General features: G+C 45.7%; 1 protein-coding gene across 2 annotated transcripts in view; it reads right to left on the bottom strand.

The window, feature by feature from the left end:
- mvp (major vault protein) overlaps nucleotides 1-18,812 on the bottom strand; it is a 36,386-nt gene continuing 17,574 nt past the window's right edge. For both annotated transcript variants that reach the window (XM_056287442.1, XM_056287443.1), the window contains exons 10-17: nucleotides 15,408-15,643; nucleotides 13,807-14,004; nucleotides 13,443-13,587; nucleotides 12,864-13,075; nucleotides 7,625-7,741; nucleotides 5,842-5,968; nucleotides 2,766-2,954; nucleotides 1-2,603 (exon numbers count right to left, since the gene is read on the bottom strand). In XM_056287442.1, the coding sequence (XP_056143417.1) occupies nucleotides 2,484-2,603; nucleotides 2,766-2,954; nucleotides 5,842-5,968; nucleotides 7,625-7,741; nucleotides 12,864-13,075; nucleotides 13,443-13,587; nucleotides 13,807-14,004; nucleotides 15,408-15,643 (1,344 nt within the window). In that variant the 3' untranslated portion in view covers nucleotides 1-2,483. The remainder of the gene's footprint in view (nucleotides 2,604-2,765; nucleotides 2,955-5,841; nucleotides 5,969-7,624; nucleotides 7,742-12,863; nucleotides 13,076-13,442; nucleotides 13,588-13,806; nucleotides 14,005-15,407; nucleotides 15,644-18,812) is intronic.

The raw sequence follows: 18,812 nt of genomic DNA, 5'->3' as shown, positions 1-18,812 counted from the left end.
CAGAAGCACTTTATTGCGCTTTCAGAGGCACAACGTGTGGGAGGAGCACTTTGGAAATACAGGAATTGTGAAATCTCCTTTTTAATTGTGTCAGTATTGCACAGAAACAGAACTTCTAAGATCAACTATTTGACATTCGTAGGGTCCAGCTTGAAGTACCCCATCAGTTATATTTATATAAAGAGTGCAAAGCAGCAAGAGAGTTCTTTGGATAGTATAAAAAAAAATTTTTTTTGGAAACTCTCCCTTTTTCTCCTAATTGTACTTGGTCAATTACCCTATTTTCTAAGCTGTCTCAGTCACTGCTCCACCACCCCTACACCGATCCAGGAGGGCTGCAGACTACCAGATGCATCCTCCGATACATGTGGAGTCACCAGGGGGACATTGTGCGTGGGAGGATCACGCTATTCCCCCCAGTTCCCCCTGAACAGGCGCACTGACCAACCAGAGCAGGCGCTAGTGCAGTGACCAGGACACATACCCACACCTGGCTTCCCACCCACAGACACGGCCAACTGTGTCTGTAGGGACGCCTGACTAAGCCAGAGGCAACACGGGGATTCGAACCAGCAATCCCTGACTCAATACCCAGACGCCCTAGTGTAAACATTTACAGGAAAAACTGACAGTACAGGAATAAAAAGGAAAACATCAGGGTGTCCGGGTGGCGTGGCGACTCTACGTGTATCGGAGGAGGCATATGGTAGTCTGCAGCCCTCCCCTGATCAGCAGAGGAGCAGCGACCGGGACGGCTCGGAAGAGTGGAGTAATTGGCGGGGTAATTGGCCGGATGCAATTGTGGAGAAAAAGGGGCAAATTTAAAAAAAAAAAGGAAAATATCTTTTAGGAACAGTTTCTTTTTTTTTTTAATGACAGTTCATTCTTTCTGCAATATTCTAAACTCCTGTTGGAACGGCGTTTTTCCAAAAGTAAACCCCTGAAATTCCTTTCCTCTTTCAAAGTTGGCCAAATCGACTTAACAGGATGTAGACAAACATCTATAAAGCAGACAGAAATGGTAACATTAGGCCCCTTCACCTGGACAAACACCAAAGACCCAGTGTGCATATTTGAAGGCAATTCTCCCATCTTACAAATGACCCTTGATGATTCCCGTAGATCAGGGGTCCCCAACCACCAGGCCACGGACCGGCAACAGGCCGCAAAGCATTTGCTACCGGGCTGCAAGGAAACAATGATATACAATGTTCAAGTAAAAGCCTGGTCCAGCCATCTGGACGGTGTAATGCCAAAGGGCTTTTAATTTGAAACGGATACTTCAAGTGTGTACAATGATGTAATTTTATCACTCATTCACGTGGCATGTGGCAGACCAATGGTAACTAACTTCATAACTCAGAGACACTCTCAGTCAGCTTGCTAGTAGCAGCTAGTTAGCTACCACGAGCACCGGTAAAAAATAAACGTCGCTTGAGAGTTTCTTCGAAAGAGGTAGGGGAGATAAAAGGTCTAATGACAATGATAACGCAGAGACAGCAGAGGCCGAGACAGCAAAAAAAGAAAGCTTCCGTCAATAGGAAATACGAGTCATACCTAAAATACGGCTTTATTGTGACCGATGACTGGCATGCTCCGAGCCCCCTGTGTGTGATATGTGGAGACAAGCTCCCCATCCACCGTTGTATGTTGGTGTTATGTTTATCTGTTGTCTTGTTTCACCAAAGTTTATTGTAAAGCGACTTTGAGTGTTAGAAAAGTGCTATATAAATTTGATTTATTTATTATTAATGAAGCAATGAAGCCCTCAAAAACTGCTTCCGCACTTTGAGTCCAAGCACCCTGCACTTAAAGACAAACCCGTGGAGTTCTATGAGCGAAAACAACATGAGTAAGCGGGACAGAAGCACGTGCTGAGAGCCACCACCTCCACACACGCTGCTGCTCTGAGAGCGTCGTACTTAGTGGCTAGTTGTAATGCTGAGGCTACTTAGTGGCTAGTCGTATTGCTAAGGCTAAGAAGCCTTTCACTATCAATGAAGAATTGATTCTGCTTGCTGCCAAGGACATGTGCTGTGAACTGTTAGGGGAAGCTGCAGCTAACAAGTTGGCAAAGGTTCCTCTTTCAGTTACCACGGTTTCACAGAGAATTGATGAAATTGGTGAGTTGTAATTTTGTTATATGTATGTTATCTTAATGTGAGGAAATATGCGCTGTGTGTTTAATATCCAAACGTTATTTTAAATGTTATGATACTATTGATTTATAAGCCTAACCTATATTCTGGTCATTATCAACCCACCCCTGCCCCTCCCCCGGTCCGCCAGATTATTGTCAATATTAAACCCGTCTGCGGTGCAAAAAAAGCTGGGGACCCCTGCCATACATTATCACAGCCTTACCCAATTGTAAACTGTATACGCCGGTCATTTTAACAGTGAATAAAAAATGGATAGGGTTTGTTTCCGGATGGTTCCACCTCAGTTACTCTTCACTTTGTTTCACATTTATCTTCATCCCCTTACTGGGCCTGGCCCGGCAGCGCCCCCAGGAGGCCGTTGGCTGTAGTGAAGAGGTTGATTGGCGAGGAGCCGTCTGTTATGAGCGTAGACTTCAGCCCCAAAGACTGAAGCAATTTGACCTGAGAGACAGACAGACAGACAAAGCGCGAAATTGTCAAAGACAGAGGGAGAGCAAAGGGAAGAGAAAAGTACCATGAATGAATCCCCATAGTAAAATTAACCTCAAAAGTTTTTTTCTTTTTTCATTCTGACTCTGAACACAACAGGAGCCTGTACTGTACCTGCATCTCCGGTCCAGCTCTGGCCATCTCTTTGAGGGTGTCAGTCCCCAGACTCTGCACCATCTTGATGAAGCGGTTACTCTCGATATGAGCCAGTTTCTCTTGCTTCTCCATCTCCAGACGATCCATTTCCTTCTTATAGGTCAACTCCTGTTCCCGAGCCTTGGCGAGACGTAGCAGCTCTGCCTCCTGCATGATGGTACACACACACACATACACATACACATACACACACACTAGAATGATGAACGTCTTCGGTCTAACCTACATTTTATGCACATGTTGATTTGACATGCATACACGGACAGACACACGTACACAAACGAAAAAACATTAAGTAACGGAGCCATTAGTCTAGCCGACATGTCAAAGACGGTTAAATCAGTTCATCTGGATAAAACGTTTATTGACAGATACATTTCATCACTCAACTAAGTGACATCTTCAGTCTAAACTGACTGCAGGAATCCCCACCCTTATAAACACTACAGTTGCAGAACGACTGAAACGAACGATCAGTTTCATATGCAAATATGGGCGTGACCATTAACTAGAGTTACAATGGTCATGTGTACTATTCACAGAGGATTAGGGAATGTTTGCAATCACATTATTGTAAGATGGTGACAGATGTACTCTTAGCCCCCCCCCCTCCCTCAGTTCAGGAATGGTAGTTCCCTCTTCACATAGATGGCCTCTTTGACTCCCTGTTCAAACCAGCCTTCCTCCCTATCAAGGATGTGCACATCCTCATCTTTGAAAGAGTGGCCACTGGCCTGTAGATGGTGTAGACTGCTGAGTCCTGGCCTGATGTGTTAGCTCTCCTGTGTTGTGCCATCCTCTTGGCCAGCGTCTGCTTTCTTTCCCCAATGTACAAGTCACGGCAATCCTCCTGGCACTTAACAGTGTGCATTAAATTGCGCTGTTTGTGCCGGGGGACCCGATCCTTGGGGCGGACCAATTTCTGGTGCAGCGTGTTTTGGGGTTTGAAAGCAACTGAGACGCAGTGTTTGTAAAATATGCATTTCAGCTTTTCCGACACTCCCACCACATACAGAATCACCACTGGTTTACGCTTAGGCAGCTGTTGTCCTTCTCCTCTCTTCGACTGGCTGGTGCACTGTTTGGGCGTCTTCCTGGCTTTGACAAACGCCCAGTTAGGATAACCACACTTAACCAGGGCCTGTTTAATGTGGGATTTCTGCTCTTCCCCGCCTGCTGTGTGGGTGGGGATGTTGTCAACTCTGTGGTGCAGCGTCCTGATGACTCCTAGTTTGTGCTCCAGTGGATGATGAGAGTCAAACCTTAAGTAGTGATCAGTATGTGTAGGTTTACAGTAAACATCAACAGTTAAATTAAGAAGGAATGACCATCCCTGTCCGTCACCATCTTAAATTGCTGTGATTGCAACATTCCCTAATCCACTGTGAATAGTACACGTGGCCTTTGAAACTCTAGTTAATGGTCATGCCCTTATTTGCATGTAAAACTGGTCATTGATTTCAGTCGTTACGCAACTGTATTGTTTATAAGGGTGGGGATACCTGCAGTCAGTTTAGACTGAAGAGGTCACTTAGCTGAGTGATGAAACGTATCTGTCAAGTGTCCAGATGGACTGATTCAACCTCCTTTGAATGTCTTACCTGGATTATTGAGCATGCATCAAGACATCGAGCCGACATGAACTCCTTCGCTGTGACTTGTCACTGTTGTACGCTCATGAAGCAGGATCTAAATATTGTCCAAATGCGATCTGTACTGCTGAAAACTTTTAGATGATTTAATATATTTATATATAAAGCATATCTGTGTTCTTCAACAACCCAGCCACTGAGGATGCATAAGCCAGTGCATTCTTAGTGCTGGTCCCAAGCCCTGATAAATGGGGAGGGTTGCATCAGGAAGGGCATCCGGTGTAAAATCTTTGCCAAATCAAATATTCGGATCATAAATAAGATTTCCATACCGGGTTGGTCGAGCCCCGGGTTACCAATGACTGCCAACGGTACTGTCAGCCAGCAGGGTGCCGGTGGAAACTATGCTACTGTTGGACGAAGGAGAGGGGGAATGCATGTCCAGAGGCAGCGAGAGAGGAGGAAGGGTAGGAGTGTGAGAGTGAGAACTTTGAATGTTGGCACTATGCCCGGTAAAGGGAGCGAGCTGGCTGATATGATGGAAAGAAGAAAGGTAGGCATACTTTGTGTGCAAGAGACCAGGTGGAAGGGGAGGAAGGCTAGGAGCATCGGAGGTGGGTTCAAACTCTTCTACCATGGTGAGAAAGGGAGGAGATCTATCTTCGTCAATGCCAGAAAATGATGCATACATGTATTACAGAAAAATAGTTCAAAACTATAATCTGATTTTTAGGATTTCGCGTGTACTCGTGAAATCATTGGTTATGAAAAACTGGGGGTCAACCCAATGGTCCCACAGCCCTAAGGGTTAGGGTTAGGGGTAGAAATGTGGGAACGTAGGGCTTAATTTTTTTTTAAAAAATCTTAGAAATGTGGGAACATAGGGCTGTGGGAAAATAGGGCCGTGGGAACATAGGTACACTCCCGAAAAACTGCTAACACTAAGCTAACAAGTAAAACGTATCGTATCATCGATGGGCTTCGCATAAGGTGCATTTCCCTTCTTTTGAGAGGAGCTGCTAATGATCATGGTACACATCCAGCAATTGAGCTAAGCTAGGCTAAACACACCGTTCAACACACCTTCAAACTGCACACACAGGCATAAAAAAGGGCATCCGTGAGTTTGTCTGAGTCTATGTAAGCAGGACACAAACCAAACTATCCCTTTGCCAAGGACAGCATTTACCCAAATGTCTTTGAGGTTTAACGTAAAACTGGACAAAACTTCACTTTTATTTTAAGGTCTGTATATTGTACCGACAGTTGGCACTCTTCACTGGGGTACGTTTTAGACATTTTACAGCTGACTGACTACACTGGAAACACTGCAGTGACCCCGCTTTCAAAGTCGAATAACATCAAAACAAACACAGAAATGCATCCACACACACCAACCCATAAATAGAGCGACAAAATCAGGCCCTGTGCTCAGTACGTACAGCCTCAATCCTCCGGGCCTCTGTCTTGAGTTTGGCTTCGTTGACGGCCGCCTCCCCTTGGATGCGGGCTGCCTCAGCTCTGGACAGGGCCTCAGCCTTGGCAGCACCGGTGCTCTCCACTGCCGCACTATGGACACACACACACACACACACACACACTAAGAATCAGGCCTGGAAATGACTTCCTCCACAATATTTTCAGTTACTTGAGGTTAAGTTTGCCTCCAAAATCCACAGAGTATGCAGTGTAAAATCGTTCATGTACTTCAGTTAGTTATTTTCATCTATGGTCCATATAAACTATGGTTTCAACAAGTTTAGAATAATGTTAGTCTTTATCACAGTGACTTTGGTATCTAAGAATTGCAGCAATTAATCACCTTTATCTTCCCTCAAATGACTGATGTGACCACTCACCATGTGTATCCATAGTCTTCTATGGTGGAAGATGACGGCTACGTATATTAAGTAAAAATAGTTCAAAACTATATTCTAATTTTTAGGATTTTCCATGTACTTGTGAAAATGCTGGTTAAGAAAAATTTGTTAAAGCTAAGCTAACAAGTAAGAAGTAAAATGATATCCATCCATCCATCATCTGAACCGTTTATCCTGCTCTCAAGGTCGCGGGGATGCTGAGGCCTATCCCAGCAATCATTGGGCGGCAGGCGGGGAGACACCCTGGACAGGCTGCCAGACCATCACACAGGGCCGACATACACACACACACACACACATTCATACCTAGGGGCAATTTAGTATGGCCGATTCAGCTGACCTACATGTCTTTGGAGAGTGGGAGGAAACCGGAGCACCCGGAGGAAACCCATGCAGACACAGGAGAACATGAAAACTCCACACAGAGGACAACCTGGGATGACCCCCCCTCAAGGTTGGACTACCCAGGGCTCAAACCCAGACCCTTCTTGCTGTGAGGCAACCGTGCTAACCACTGCGCCATCGTGCCGCCCCAGTAAAACGATATGGCTTCTGAGATTTCTCTTTCTTGAGGAGGCTGAGGAGCGCCCGTCTACCCCCCAAAATTCTCACCAACTTCTACCACTGCACCATAGAGAGCATCCTGACCATCTGCATCTCAGTGTGGTACGGCAACTGCATCTCAGTAGACCAGAAAGCTCTGCAGCGGATCGTCAAGGCGGCCCAGCATATCACCGGTACCCAGCTCCCAGCCATAAAAGACATTTATCACAAACGCTACCTTCGAAGGGGTCTGAGCATCAGCAGAGATCCCACCCACCCCAACCATGGACTGTTCTCCCCCCTGCGCTCTGGGAGGCGCTACAGGAGCCTCAGAGCCCGCACTTCCAGGCTCAAAAACAGCTTCTTTCCACAAGCTGTTGCCCACCTGAACCTGGCTACCCACTGAATGTCTGTAGATATTTTTAAATATTTTGTACTCCAGCTCTCTTTTAACTTATTTTTAGCTTTTGGTCTTCATGTGTGTATATCTTATACTGTGTTTGCTGTGTTTGTCTGTGTCTGTCTTGCACTGTTTGGTGAAGCCACAGCCCTCATTTCATTTTTAACATGTGCCTGCACATTGTTTTTAATGACAATAAAATTGAATTGAATTGAATTCTTTGAGAAGAGCTGCTAACGATCCTGGTACAACATTCAGCAATAAACTTGCCATTCAACGTACCTTCAAAATGCACACAGATAAAAACGATATCCATGAGTGTGTCCGACTCTACCCAAGTATGAAACAAATTAAAAAAAAACTGGAAGCTGAACTTCAAACAAGAGGGTGTCTGTGGTTCACCTGAGAGCCTCCAGCTCCAGCAGTTCCTTCCTGGCTTTCTCTGCCTCTGCCTGGTCGGTGATCCGCTGTCTTTCCAGCTTTCCCCGGGCCTCCTGCTCTAGACGCTCTGCCTCATGGCTGCACAAATGGAAAGACAAGACTGAATGACACAAAGGTAAACTTAATTATGCCTTTTTATTACTGGAAATATCTGTTTACCCTTCCCATAACCAAATTCACGTTTTGTTTTGTCCCCCTTTTTCTCCCCAATTGTACTTGGCCAATTACCCCACTCTTCTGAGCCATCCCGGTCGCTGTTCCACCCCTTCTGCTGATCCGGGGAGGACTGCAGACTACCACATGCCTCCTGCGAAACATGTGGAGTTGCCAGCCACTTCCTTTCACCTGACAATGAGGAGTTTCGCCAGGGGAATGCAGTGCATGGGAGGATCACACTATTCCCCCTCCCCCCCGAACAGGCACCCCAACTGATCAGAGGAGGCGCTAGTGCAGCGACAAGGACACATACCCACATTCGGCTTCCCACCCACAGACATGGCCAATTGTGTCTATAGGGATGACCGGCCAAGCTGGAGATTTGAACCAGCGATCCCTGTGTTGGGCAGGCAGCGGAATAGACCGCTACACTACCTGGATGCCCCATAACCAAATTTGATGCAATCTATGATGTGCTGATCTGGTATGATGTGGACGAAATTTGCAAATGCGGATTGAGTGACTCATTAAAAGTCAAGGGGGTTGGCAAACGAACATGAAAAAAGATCAAAAAAAATATGACCCACAATTGTGGAAACACCCATTTGCGTGCAAAATTTTCCCCTTTCTATGCGTGCAACAGGCTACAAACAGGGCTAAGCACTGAGTAAAAAATCAGAACTATATATCAACTGTATTAACCGATTACAAACTATTAAAGGCGTGTGTGTCTGTGTGTGTGTGGCTGCCCACAGGGTGTTGTGATGCATCTAATGCAGCAGTGTATATTTGGAGGAAAGGTGCATGTGGTCTTCCGACCTGCTTGCAACCCTCCTGCTTTAGCTCACTGCCACTGGCTAGCCCTTGTGGCGAACAGGTAAGCATCCTAGTGTGTAAGCCTTCCCTAGCCAGTACATAGCCTCCCCTTCACCAAGACTCCTGCCAGGCCTCCCCGCGGCCACACATGGTAACTGGGGTCTTGCGGCCCCTGGCTAACTTGGCAGGGGATCTCGGAGCAGCAGTGGGCCACAGAGATACGGTGTGCAGGCCCACCCTGGTGGACATGCCCTGGCACCTATCAACCACTGCCCCACTGTCTTGTGGGTGAGTCTGGGAAGACAATAGGCTAAGGGAGCACACCCCAACAGAAAAGCAAGCTGTGGCAGCATGCTTCGAGGTGGTTTCCAAAAAACTGGATTTCCAGCAGCCTCCTGCAGTTGTGAGGAGGTGCCGGTTGTCTAGGGGTCCCCCTTGCCATCGGAACCATCTCCCCTAAAATCAAGTCAGTGGAATTGGGAGAAGCGCACCCCCCCCATGCCACTTTAACAACCATCTCTGCACAGGTGTCTTCTCCTGCTACCTGAGTCCACGAGCTCACAAAGTCTGACGGCGATGGAGTATCCAGTGACAGGAGCAGGTCTGAATGAGCTGGGAGCGATGGAGTATCCAGTGACAGGAGCAGGTCTGAATGAGCTGGGAGCGCTTAGCTGGAACTCTGCACGCCAGTGGCACAGGGCAACGGTCGTTAGCACCTGGGATTGCATGGCATCTGTTTCTGGCAGACCCCTGTGCGTCTGAGCAGCCCTATTTAGGGACCACACTGCTCACCCCATTTGGGGAACGGCCTAGAAAAGGTGGCCCAAAAATTGCCCACTCAACACTATGCCTGGGCAGGAAACCACACCTGCCAGGCCATTCTACTATGCCGTCGAAGAAAACACACTATACCATTAAGAATTGCAGCGTGGAACATAACAACACTCCTGGACATCAGCCATGGTACAGCAAGCTGAAGCGCTATTGTGTGGATGTGGTGGCACTCAGTGAGACCAGGCTCCTTGAGGAAGGCTCACTCAATGAAATGGGAGAGGGCTACACACTCTTTTGGAAAGGATACCCCCTAGGAGGTCAACGCATTCATGGAGTTGGTTTTGCAATTAAGAACAGTCTCTTACCCAGTCTCGAAGAAACACCAGTGGGCATCAGCAAATGGCTGATGACTCTCCACATACCCCTCACAAAATGCCGATACATTACCTTGATAAGTGCCTACGCACCAACCTTACCATCCCATGATGAAGAGAAAGCTCGCTTCTACCAGGCACTCGATGGTATACTCAACAACATCCCAAGGAGTGACAAAGTCATTCTGCTTGGGGATTTTAATGCATGAGTTGGGAAGAACATGCAAAACTGGAATGGAGTGATTGGCACCCATGGCACTGGAAAAGTTGACTCCAATGGCGTAAGACTTCTTAGTCTGTGCTCAGAACATGACCTCACCATCACAAACACCATTTTCCAACAAAAGAATAAATACAAGGCATCCTGGATGCATCCCAGATCAAACACTGACACCTTATGCTATCGTGAGGTGGGCTGATTTTAAAGACGTGATCCTTACAAGAGCTATGCGAGGAACAGACTGCTGGATGACAGACCACTGCATGATCCTGACAAAAGTCGAGTGCATGTTTGAACTTTGAGACGCCAATGTGGGCCAAAGAAGAAACCGCTCCACTGCCCGAGACTTTCCAACAGCGACACCCCAAACACCTTCCGTCATTCTCTAGCCAACAAGTTAGTAGACGTTGAACAGCTGATCAACTCAGAGTCTGGGATGGATGAGAAGTGGACCTCTCTGAGCAACACCCTCTTTGACAGTGCAGCCTAATCCATTGGCTTCAAAACCAAAAAACATCAAGACTGCCTTGATGACGATGCCGGAAAGTTCTCCACCCTCCTGGACCACATGTATAAGGCACACAGAGCCACCCTCAGCAACCCACTATCCCAACCTCTCAAGAAACAATGGCAAGACCTCCGCTCTGAGGCCCAAGCAACTCTGCGGAACCTGCAAAATGAGTGATGGATTTTGAAAGCCAACGAAATCCAGGCTCATGCAGACAGGAACGAAATTCATAGCTTCTGTGATGCAGTTAAGACCATCTATAGCCCCAGAAACTGCTCCCTGGCACCCGTTAGATCTGCTAATGGAACAACTCTTATTAAGGACCAGGCCCTGTTAATGGAGTGGTGGGCCGAGCATTTTAACACCCTGCTCAACCAGCCCACCCCAGTGCACTCAGCTGTACTGGCAGAGCTCCCTGAACAGCCTACCTTGCAAGATCTAGACCTCCCATCAACCTTCAAAGAAATCCTACATGTGGTCAAGACCCTGAAAAACAATAAAACCCTTGGACCTGATAACATTCCAGCTGACATCCTCAAGGAAGGAGGCTACCTCTGTATGAGGACACTGTGTCTCTACATCCTTGAGATGTTGAGTCACGAGTGTGTCCTCCAACAGTGGAAAGATGCCAACATTGTGACCATTTATAAAAACAAAGGAGACAAATCCATCTGCTCCAACAGTAGGGATATTTCATTACTGGCCATTGCCGGAAAGGTCCTAACCAAGATCATGCTCCACAGACTAACACTAACAATAGCCAACCGGGTCATACCAGAGTCACAATGCGGCTTCCGACAGGATAGAATGACAGTTGACATGATCTTTGTCACACCCCAGCTCCAGGAGAAATGACAAGAACAGCACAAGGACTTATTCATAGCATGCATAGACCTCTCAAAGGCATTTGATACAGTCAACAGGGACCTACTGTGGCAAGTCCTGAAGAACTTTGGATGTCCACCCAAGTTTCTCACCATGCTTGGACAGTTTCACTCAGGAATGATGGCTTGAGTAGTAGTAGGTAGTCACAGTTCTGAGCCCTTTGGTTTGCAGACTGGAGTCAGGCTGCACACCAAACTGTGTGCTAGCCCCAGTCCTGTTCAATATCTTCTTAGTCTGTGTTACAACACTGTTACGAAGGAGGATGGAGAAGCAGGCTGGAGTCACCATTGACTTCAGGCTCAGTGATAACCTATTCAACATCAGGAGGTTTCAGGCAACCACCAAGTTGACCTCTGAGAATATCATTGAGCTACAGTATGCCGACGATTGTGCCCCGGTAGCCCACACACCAGAAGCCCTACAAAACACACTGTCGGCAGTTGTAACTGCATACAGTAGAATGGGACTGATCATCAACACCCAAAAGACAGAGGTAATCTGTCAGATGAGTGCCGGCCTCCCAAGCCACCCAACAACCTTGACAGCAGAAGGGCAACAGCTGGCCACTGTTCCTGCCTTCAAATATCTGGGAAGCATACTATCTGACACCTGCACAATGTATGATGAGATCCAACACCGCCTCAAACAAGTCTCAACATCTTTTGGTCGTATAAAGAGAGGTTTTCGAGAACAGCAACCTCAATCTCCACACCAAAGTGCTTGTTTACACAGCAGTATGCATCTCCACATTACTATATAGATGTGAGGCATGGACCATCTACAGCCACCATCTCAGAAGCCTGGAGGCCTTCCATGTGAGATGTCCCCATAGAATCCTCGGCATTACTTGGAAGGACAGAGTGACACACATAGAGGTGTTGAAACGGGCAGGCAGTTGCAGCGTGGAGTCTACCCTAAACCACCATCAACTCAGGTGGCTTGGGCATGTCATTCGCATGCCCAGCCAACAACTCTCACGTGAAGCCCTCTACAGCCAACTTCACCTCGGTCAACGCAGTGCTGGTGGGCAGAAGAAGTGGTTCAAAGACCAAATGAAGACCACACTGAAAAGATGCCAGATCAACCCCTCTTCTTTAGAGGAACTTGCCTCCTGCCACATCATCTGGTGCTCTCACGTCTCACAGAGAGAGAAGTATATGGAAAACCAGCACACACAACACCGTGTAGCAAAGCATGCAAAGAGGCATGCTCGCAAAGCTACCCCCCCCGCACCACTTTTACATGCCCGGTCTGCAACTGCAACTGTGCATCCAGGATCAGACTATTCAGCCACCAAAGGACTCACAAATAGGAGAAGATGGTCATCATCGGATACGATGGACAACTAGCAAAAGCAGGGATGTGTGTGTGTGTGTGTGTGTGTGTGTGTGTGTGTGTGTGTGTGTGTGTGTGTGTGTGTGTGTGTGTGTGTGTGTGTGTGTGTGTGTGTGTGTGTGTGAAGCAAACCGTGCAGCGGCTTCCTGGGAGTTGGTGGTGATCTCGATGGCCAGTTGGACGCTCTTCTGCAGGGCATCACGTGTCCTCTGGTCCACCGGTTCCACAGACTGGATGTCCACACTGCTGACATTCAGGTTGTTTTGGCTGAAACACAGTTTGGGCCTCACTGCCAGCTTCTCATCGAAACCAAACACCGCTGAACAGATGATACGGTTGGAGTTCTGGTCAGAGAACAGCAAAGATATGAAAACCTCCTTAGCCATTTCTGTTTTTAAAATGTTGATACTCACTTTGTGCTTTATTCGTTAGATAAAAAGAAAAACAATGAAGCTGAACTATGAAATAAATTGTGAAACAAAAATCCCGTAGCTAAGGTTGTGTGTGTATCTCAAGGTGCTAGGTGAACAAATTTGATTCAGTCTCATAATAATCATCATTTGTATGATTTCTGTAGCATCAAATAGCTGATGGGATGCAGCCACATTGAAACAGGGGGCTTGAAAGGATGCAAAAGAAAAACCCTGTGTGTAAATTCCCCCATCAACCCACGGCTATTAAACCTGCAATAAAACACAGTGGAGGGCAAACCTTATGGAAGTCGTCAAACTGCACGGAGGCGACAGCTCCTCTGATGCGGGAGGCAATGGCCTTACAAGCGTCTCCCACAAAGTCGGGGACAGAAAAAAGGGCCGCCGCTTCAGCAGGATCATCCCGATTCTTGATGTCGAAGTGCCTGAGAGGAGCAAGGGATTAAAGATGGGGAGAATGAAAGGAAGGGGTCGTATTTTTTGACACGCGCAGGCTAAACAAAGACTGGCAAGCAGGAAGCGATATGTTTCTGTGTAATTTTGCTGATGAATAAAATTAATGAACCTGGTTAATATGCTTTTGAACTTTCAATCCTCCTATGTGCACGCATGCACACACACTTGTTCATTCAACCTTGCCTTACCAGTTATAGGACAGCTGCAGTTGCAAGCGGGCGTGGTCGGCCGTCTCGATAGTGATGATGTCAGTACAGAAGTCTGGCCCCAACAGCAGACACACGGCCTTGATGACATTGGCCCTCTTGGGTTTGTCTCCAGACAGCGAAAGAACCGTGAACTGCTCATCTGGCCCCAGCATTACCAGCTCAGGTCCAAACACCACCCTGTCCCCGGGGCACAGAAACAATCACCCTGAGAGTTTCTGCCATAGTGTAACAGGTCAGTCGTCTTTCATCTGTAAGTTCATCTTCATTTACATTCCACCTTTCAGTAACGGCCTTGGAAAAGGTACCATCCAATTAAAATGAGAATAAAAGAAAACAACTGTCCATCTGTTCCATGGCATTGTCCCAACAGGTACCATCCACCCCTGGTATCCACTGAATAGTCTCAACTCAAAAATATTCTGTCGTCACATCCATCTATCTATTCATCCATCTGTCTGACTGCCACCTAGCCCCATATGTGACCTGAGCTCTTTGTAACCTTCTTTTACGCTGACATTCAGCCATATAAGCTTGCTATAGGGGGGCTGTTAAGAATAATCAAAGCTGTTTTTTGCAAGTTTTCAATCAGCTATGGCATTTTTGAAGGTTTGCGTAAAATTTTTAGCCGGGGTGAAACAAATGTTTAAATCCAACATTTCGATAGCCTGTGCTGTTGACTCCTACTTTGAAGATGCCACCAACTGCTGCACCTCCCCAGCCCTTCATGCATACATACATACATACATACATAGATACATACAGACGGGTGACAAATTAAAGGAAATTTGGTGTTCTGATGATGGTGGTGGAGAGCTCCATCTAACACATCGGTCCAAAATCTCCCATAGGAGTTCAACTGGGTTGAGATCTAGTGACTGTGAAGGCCATAGCATACGAGTTGCATCATTTTCATACTCATCAAACCATTCAGTGACCCCTCGTGCCCTGAGGATGGGGGCATTGTCATCCTAAAAGAGACCACTCCCATCAGGATAGACATGTTTCATCATAGGATAAAGGTGATCACTCAGAATAACTTTGTATTGATTTGCAGTGACCCGTCCTCTAAGTGGACAAGTGGACCCAAACCATGCCAGGAAAATGCCCCCCCACAGCATAACAGAGGGGTCCAGCATTCAGGTTTTTCCTTTCATTTGTCTCCCATCTGTACATGTATACATAGTGGGGCTGTTATGAGTAATAAAGTGACTCGATTAACTTGATTACAAAAATCCTCAATTACAATATACTGCCTTAAACATCCATTTCATCTCTTTATTCATTCATTTGAGTTGAGAGGAAAGCAAAGATGAAAAAAAACAAGACGCAGGAGTCAAATCACAGATAATGTCCAAAGTTCAAGACCATTTTCAACTAAAAATAAATTAAGAAAATTCTGTGTGGTCTACAAGCATTTTGAAGCTGAACTAGCTACCCACAACAACACAACGTCCATGTTTATCATTGGCAGAGTTTTTGATTGGTGCCTTCATATACACTGTCTTTAATGACAGCCCTGGTACAACCATCCATTCATTCATATATCCATCCCTTCATCTAAACATACATCCCCGTCCTACCTGGCTTTTTTCTCCCTGTAGTCGTAGACTTGGACAGCAGCATTGTGGGGGACTCTGTAGGAAACCACCCTGGTCTTATCTCTCTCCCTGCCCTCGCTGACATCCAGCCGGTGGGAGCGGTCAGCAAGGGGGTCATTGCCGCAGGTCAGGAGGACCTCCACGTTCTTGGGCAGCTCCTTGTCCCACAGCTCCTCATCCTGGGTCAGCATGTATGTCTGGCCAATGACTGCGCGCACCTGTGAGCCGGAGACACAACGGACGACACCGAGACACAGGTGAATTTCAAATGCAAATCCAAGATAATCCCCGGCCCAACACCCATGAACGTGTTTCATCTGGGTAAAAATGGAGGGGAATAGTGTTGCAGTGTTCATGGATCCTGTGGGTTCACATTCCAGATGGGGATTGCTAGCCTGTAGCCTAAGAACATAAAAACAAATAGAAACATGAAAAACAGAAGCAAATAGAAATAAAAGATAAAATAAATAGAAATAAGAGCAAAATATATAAACAAGCATGGTGCACAGAACACCAGTGGTGCCAACTGTTCCGGTTTACCTGTAGTAGCTACAGATTTGACCCTCTGCCACGACCACCAGTTAGCTACCAGTCCGATGGCAGAGTTTAACTTGGGCATCCAATGAGAAGCCGAAATAGGCGGGACTAATCACGACCACGAGAGTTCAATAGCTGCTAACCGCTCTTTTTCTCTGTAGCAAGAAGAAACTGCGCGAGTTTAGCGAGAAAATTAAATGCAGTGCCAATGGCGACGGCGTCTACCCCAAAGAAAGTTAGGACCTGCCACCAAAAGTTTAGAGATGAGTATTCTAAACTATTTTTGTTTATCAAGCCAAGTAAACTCTGATTTTTATGCATATTGTGAGTACTGCAGATGCGACATTCCCAAACGTGTTGGGTTGAACGATTTAAAAGAGCACAATAAAACCATCAAACATGGCAGATATGCGAAGGTCGTCAGAGATAACAAATCAATTGACGGATTTGTCACTGATCGAAGTGAGTGTGGAATTATCAACGCAGATAGGTTATTTACCAATTTTATAATGGAGCACAGTTTACCTATTGCCGTTTCAGATCACATAGGCCACCTCGTTAAAGCTGCGTTTCCGGACAGCAAAATCACCTCAAAGTATGCGCGTGCAAGAACCAAGATAACTGCTATTACAGAAACCTTGGCAGCTACGTCTACCTGGCCGCTGTGTTAAAGTCAAATTTTTCTCACTTGCGACTGACGGCAGCAATGATAAAGACACACAACTATATCCAGTTGTTGTACGCTATTTTAATGAAGAAGCAGGTAGGGTTGTGACTCAACTTCTTGCATTACCTGCATGTGAAGAGATCCAGTCAACAATCCCGTTAAACATTTTTACCTGAGTCACGTGAGTGAAGGTAGTTAGTTGTGTTGTTGATTAAATGGAGTACGCGCCGAGTAGAGCTTCGCCTGTCATGTCTTTTTCACAACATAATGGGGATATTTCAAAATGCATGGGGTCTATTCCTACATACGTTTCACCACATGCAGTACCATGTAATTCCAATGGAGGGAAGAAGGGTGAAACTGATGTAGGATTAGATGCCATGCATTTTTAAATACGGCAAGTGGCCTTTATTTTTTTTTTAAATATGAAAAATTCTACAGGTCCTGGGGCACCTGTTAAGATAGACATTATCATGAACACCAGTACGTACCAAGATATTTAAATAACAAAACAATGCACCCCCCACCACTTCCCAATGAGCTTACAAGATTTCCATTTTCATCTAAAAAATTAACTTTACAATGCAATTCACTTATGATTATCTGCTTGTATAAGTACACATATCATATAACAAAATATTAAGTGTTTATAGACACGTTTATACAGTTTAAAGCATTTTTAATCATGAAAAAAATGGTTTAAGCAGGTGGTTTTTAATGTTGTAGCTGATCTGTGTAAATACTGGTCTAATAGTCTATGGGGAATTCCCTATGTTAAAGTAATGGTTAACCCACCCAAAAAAAAAAAAGAAAAAAAAGTTAGCTTTTCTCTTACCTTGAAAAATTGTCTAATGGCATCCAATTTAAAGGAACAGTCTTGTGCTTTTCAAAGTCTTATAGTGGCGCAAATATACAGTAATTTAACGTACAGTACTTGATGTAGTAGCTTTAGGCTAATTCACCGACTGTTGTTTGACCCTTTCAGATACACATGTGAAATGAATAACGATAACAATAAAAAAACAACAATTCATTTAGAATGGTCTGGGGTACTTTTTTCGAGTTCACTTCACCACCGATGACCATGTTCTGGTTGTTATGGGCAAATTCTGGTTTTTCACCCTTGCTGTTCTGGTTTTCAACTTTTCAATGTTGGCACCTCTGTAACACCCTATCTATACTGCACTACCGCAGCACAAATCAAACAGCACAAACAAAACCCAACGGGGTAAAACAAGTCAAAGGGCCAGTCCAATGACCATTAACGCCAAGTGTCTGACTCTGAGGGAGGAGTTGTAAAGTTTGATGGCCACAGGCAGGAATGACCTCCTGTGGTGCTCTGTAGTGCATTTCGGCAGAATGAGTCTATTACTAAAAGTACTCCTGTGCCCAACCAGCATGCCATGAAGTGGGTGGGAGACACTGTCTATGATGGCACATAATTTCAACAACATCCTCCTCTTAGAGAATCCACTTCCACAACATCACCGGCCTTGCGGATCAGTTTATTGAGCCTGTTTGCATCCGCTACCCTAAATCTATTGCCCTAACACACAACAGCAAACAGGAGAGCACTGGCCACCACAGACTCATACCACATCCTGAGCATTGTCTGACAGATTTTGAAGGACCTCAGCCTCCTCAAAAAGTATAAACGGCTCTGGCCCTTCTTGTAGAGGGCACCAGTGTTCTTAGTTCAGTCCAGTTTATTGTCTATATACACCCCCAGGTACTTGTAGTATTCCACAGTGTCCACACTGACCCCCTGGATGGAGCCAGGGGTTACTGGTGTCATGTCCCAAAGAAAGACAGAAAGAGAAAGAAAGCGATAAAAAGAAAGAAAGACGGAAAGCAAGAAAGAATGCAAAAGAAGAAAGGAAAGAAAAGAAAAGGAAGAAAGAAAGAAAGAAAGAAAGAAAGAAAGAAGTGATAAGAAAGAATGAAGAAAGATGGAAAGAAAGAAAAAGACAAAGAAAGAACAAAAGAAAGTGAGAAAAAAAGAGAGAAAGAAAGTGATAAAGAAAGAAAGAAAGAAAGAAAGAAAGAAATACTTCCCTCATTTCTCTTTATAACAAAAAACAATTTCCATGACACGTGGTTTTCAGAGAGGTCAGAGCTCATGACTACACAGTAGTGTGACTCACCAATCCTCCCTTCGGCTTTTTGCCCCAAATGCTCCCCAA

This window comes from Lampris incognitus, chromosome 10, assembly GCF_029633865.1.
Source record: "Lampris incognitus isolate fLamInc1 chromosome 10, fLamInc1.hap2, whole genome shotgun sequence".
Classification (NCBI taxonomy): domain Eukaryota; kingdom Metazoa; phylum Chordata; class Actinopteri; order Lampriformes; family Lampridae; genus Lampris; species Lampris incognitus.
Note: the sequence above shows the minus strand (reverse complement) of the source record. Positions and strands in the feature narration are given on the sequence as shown.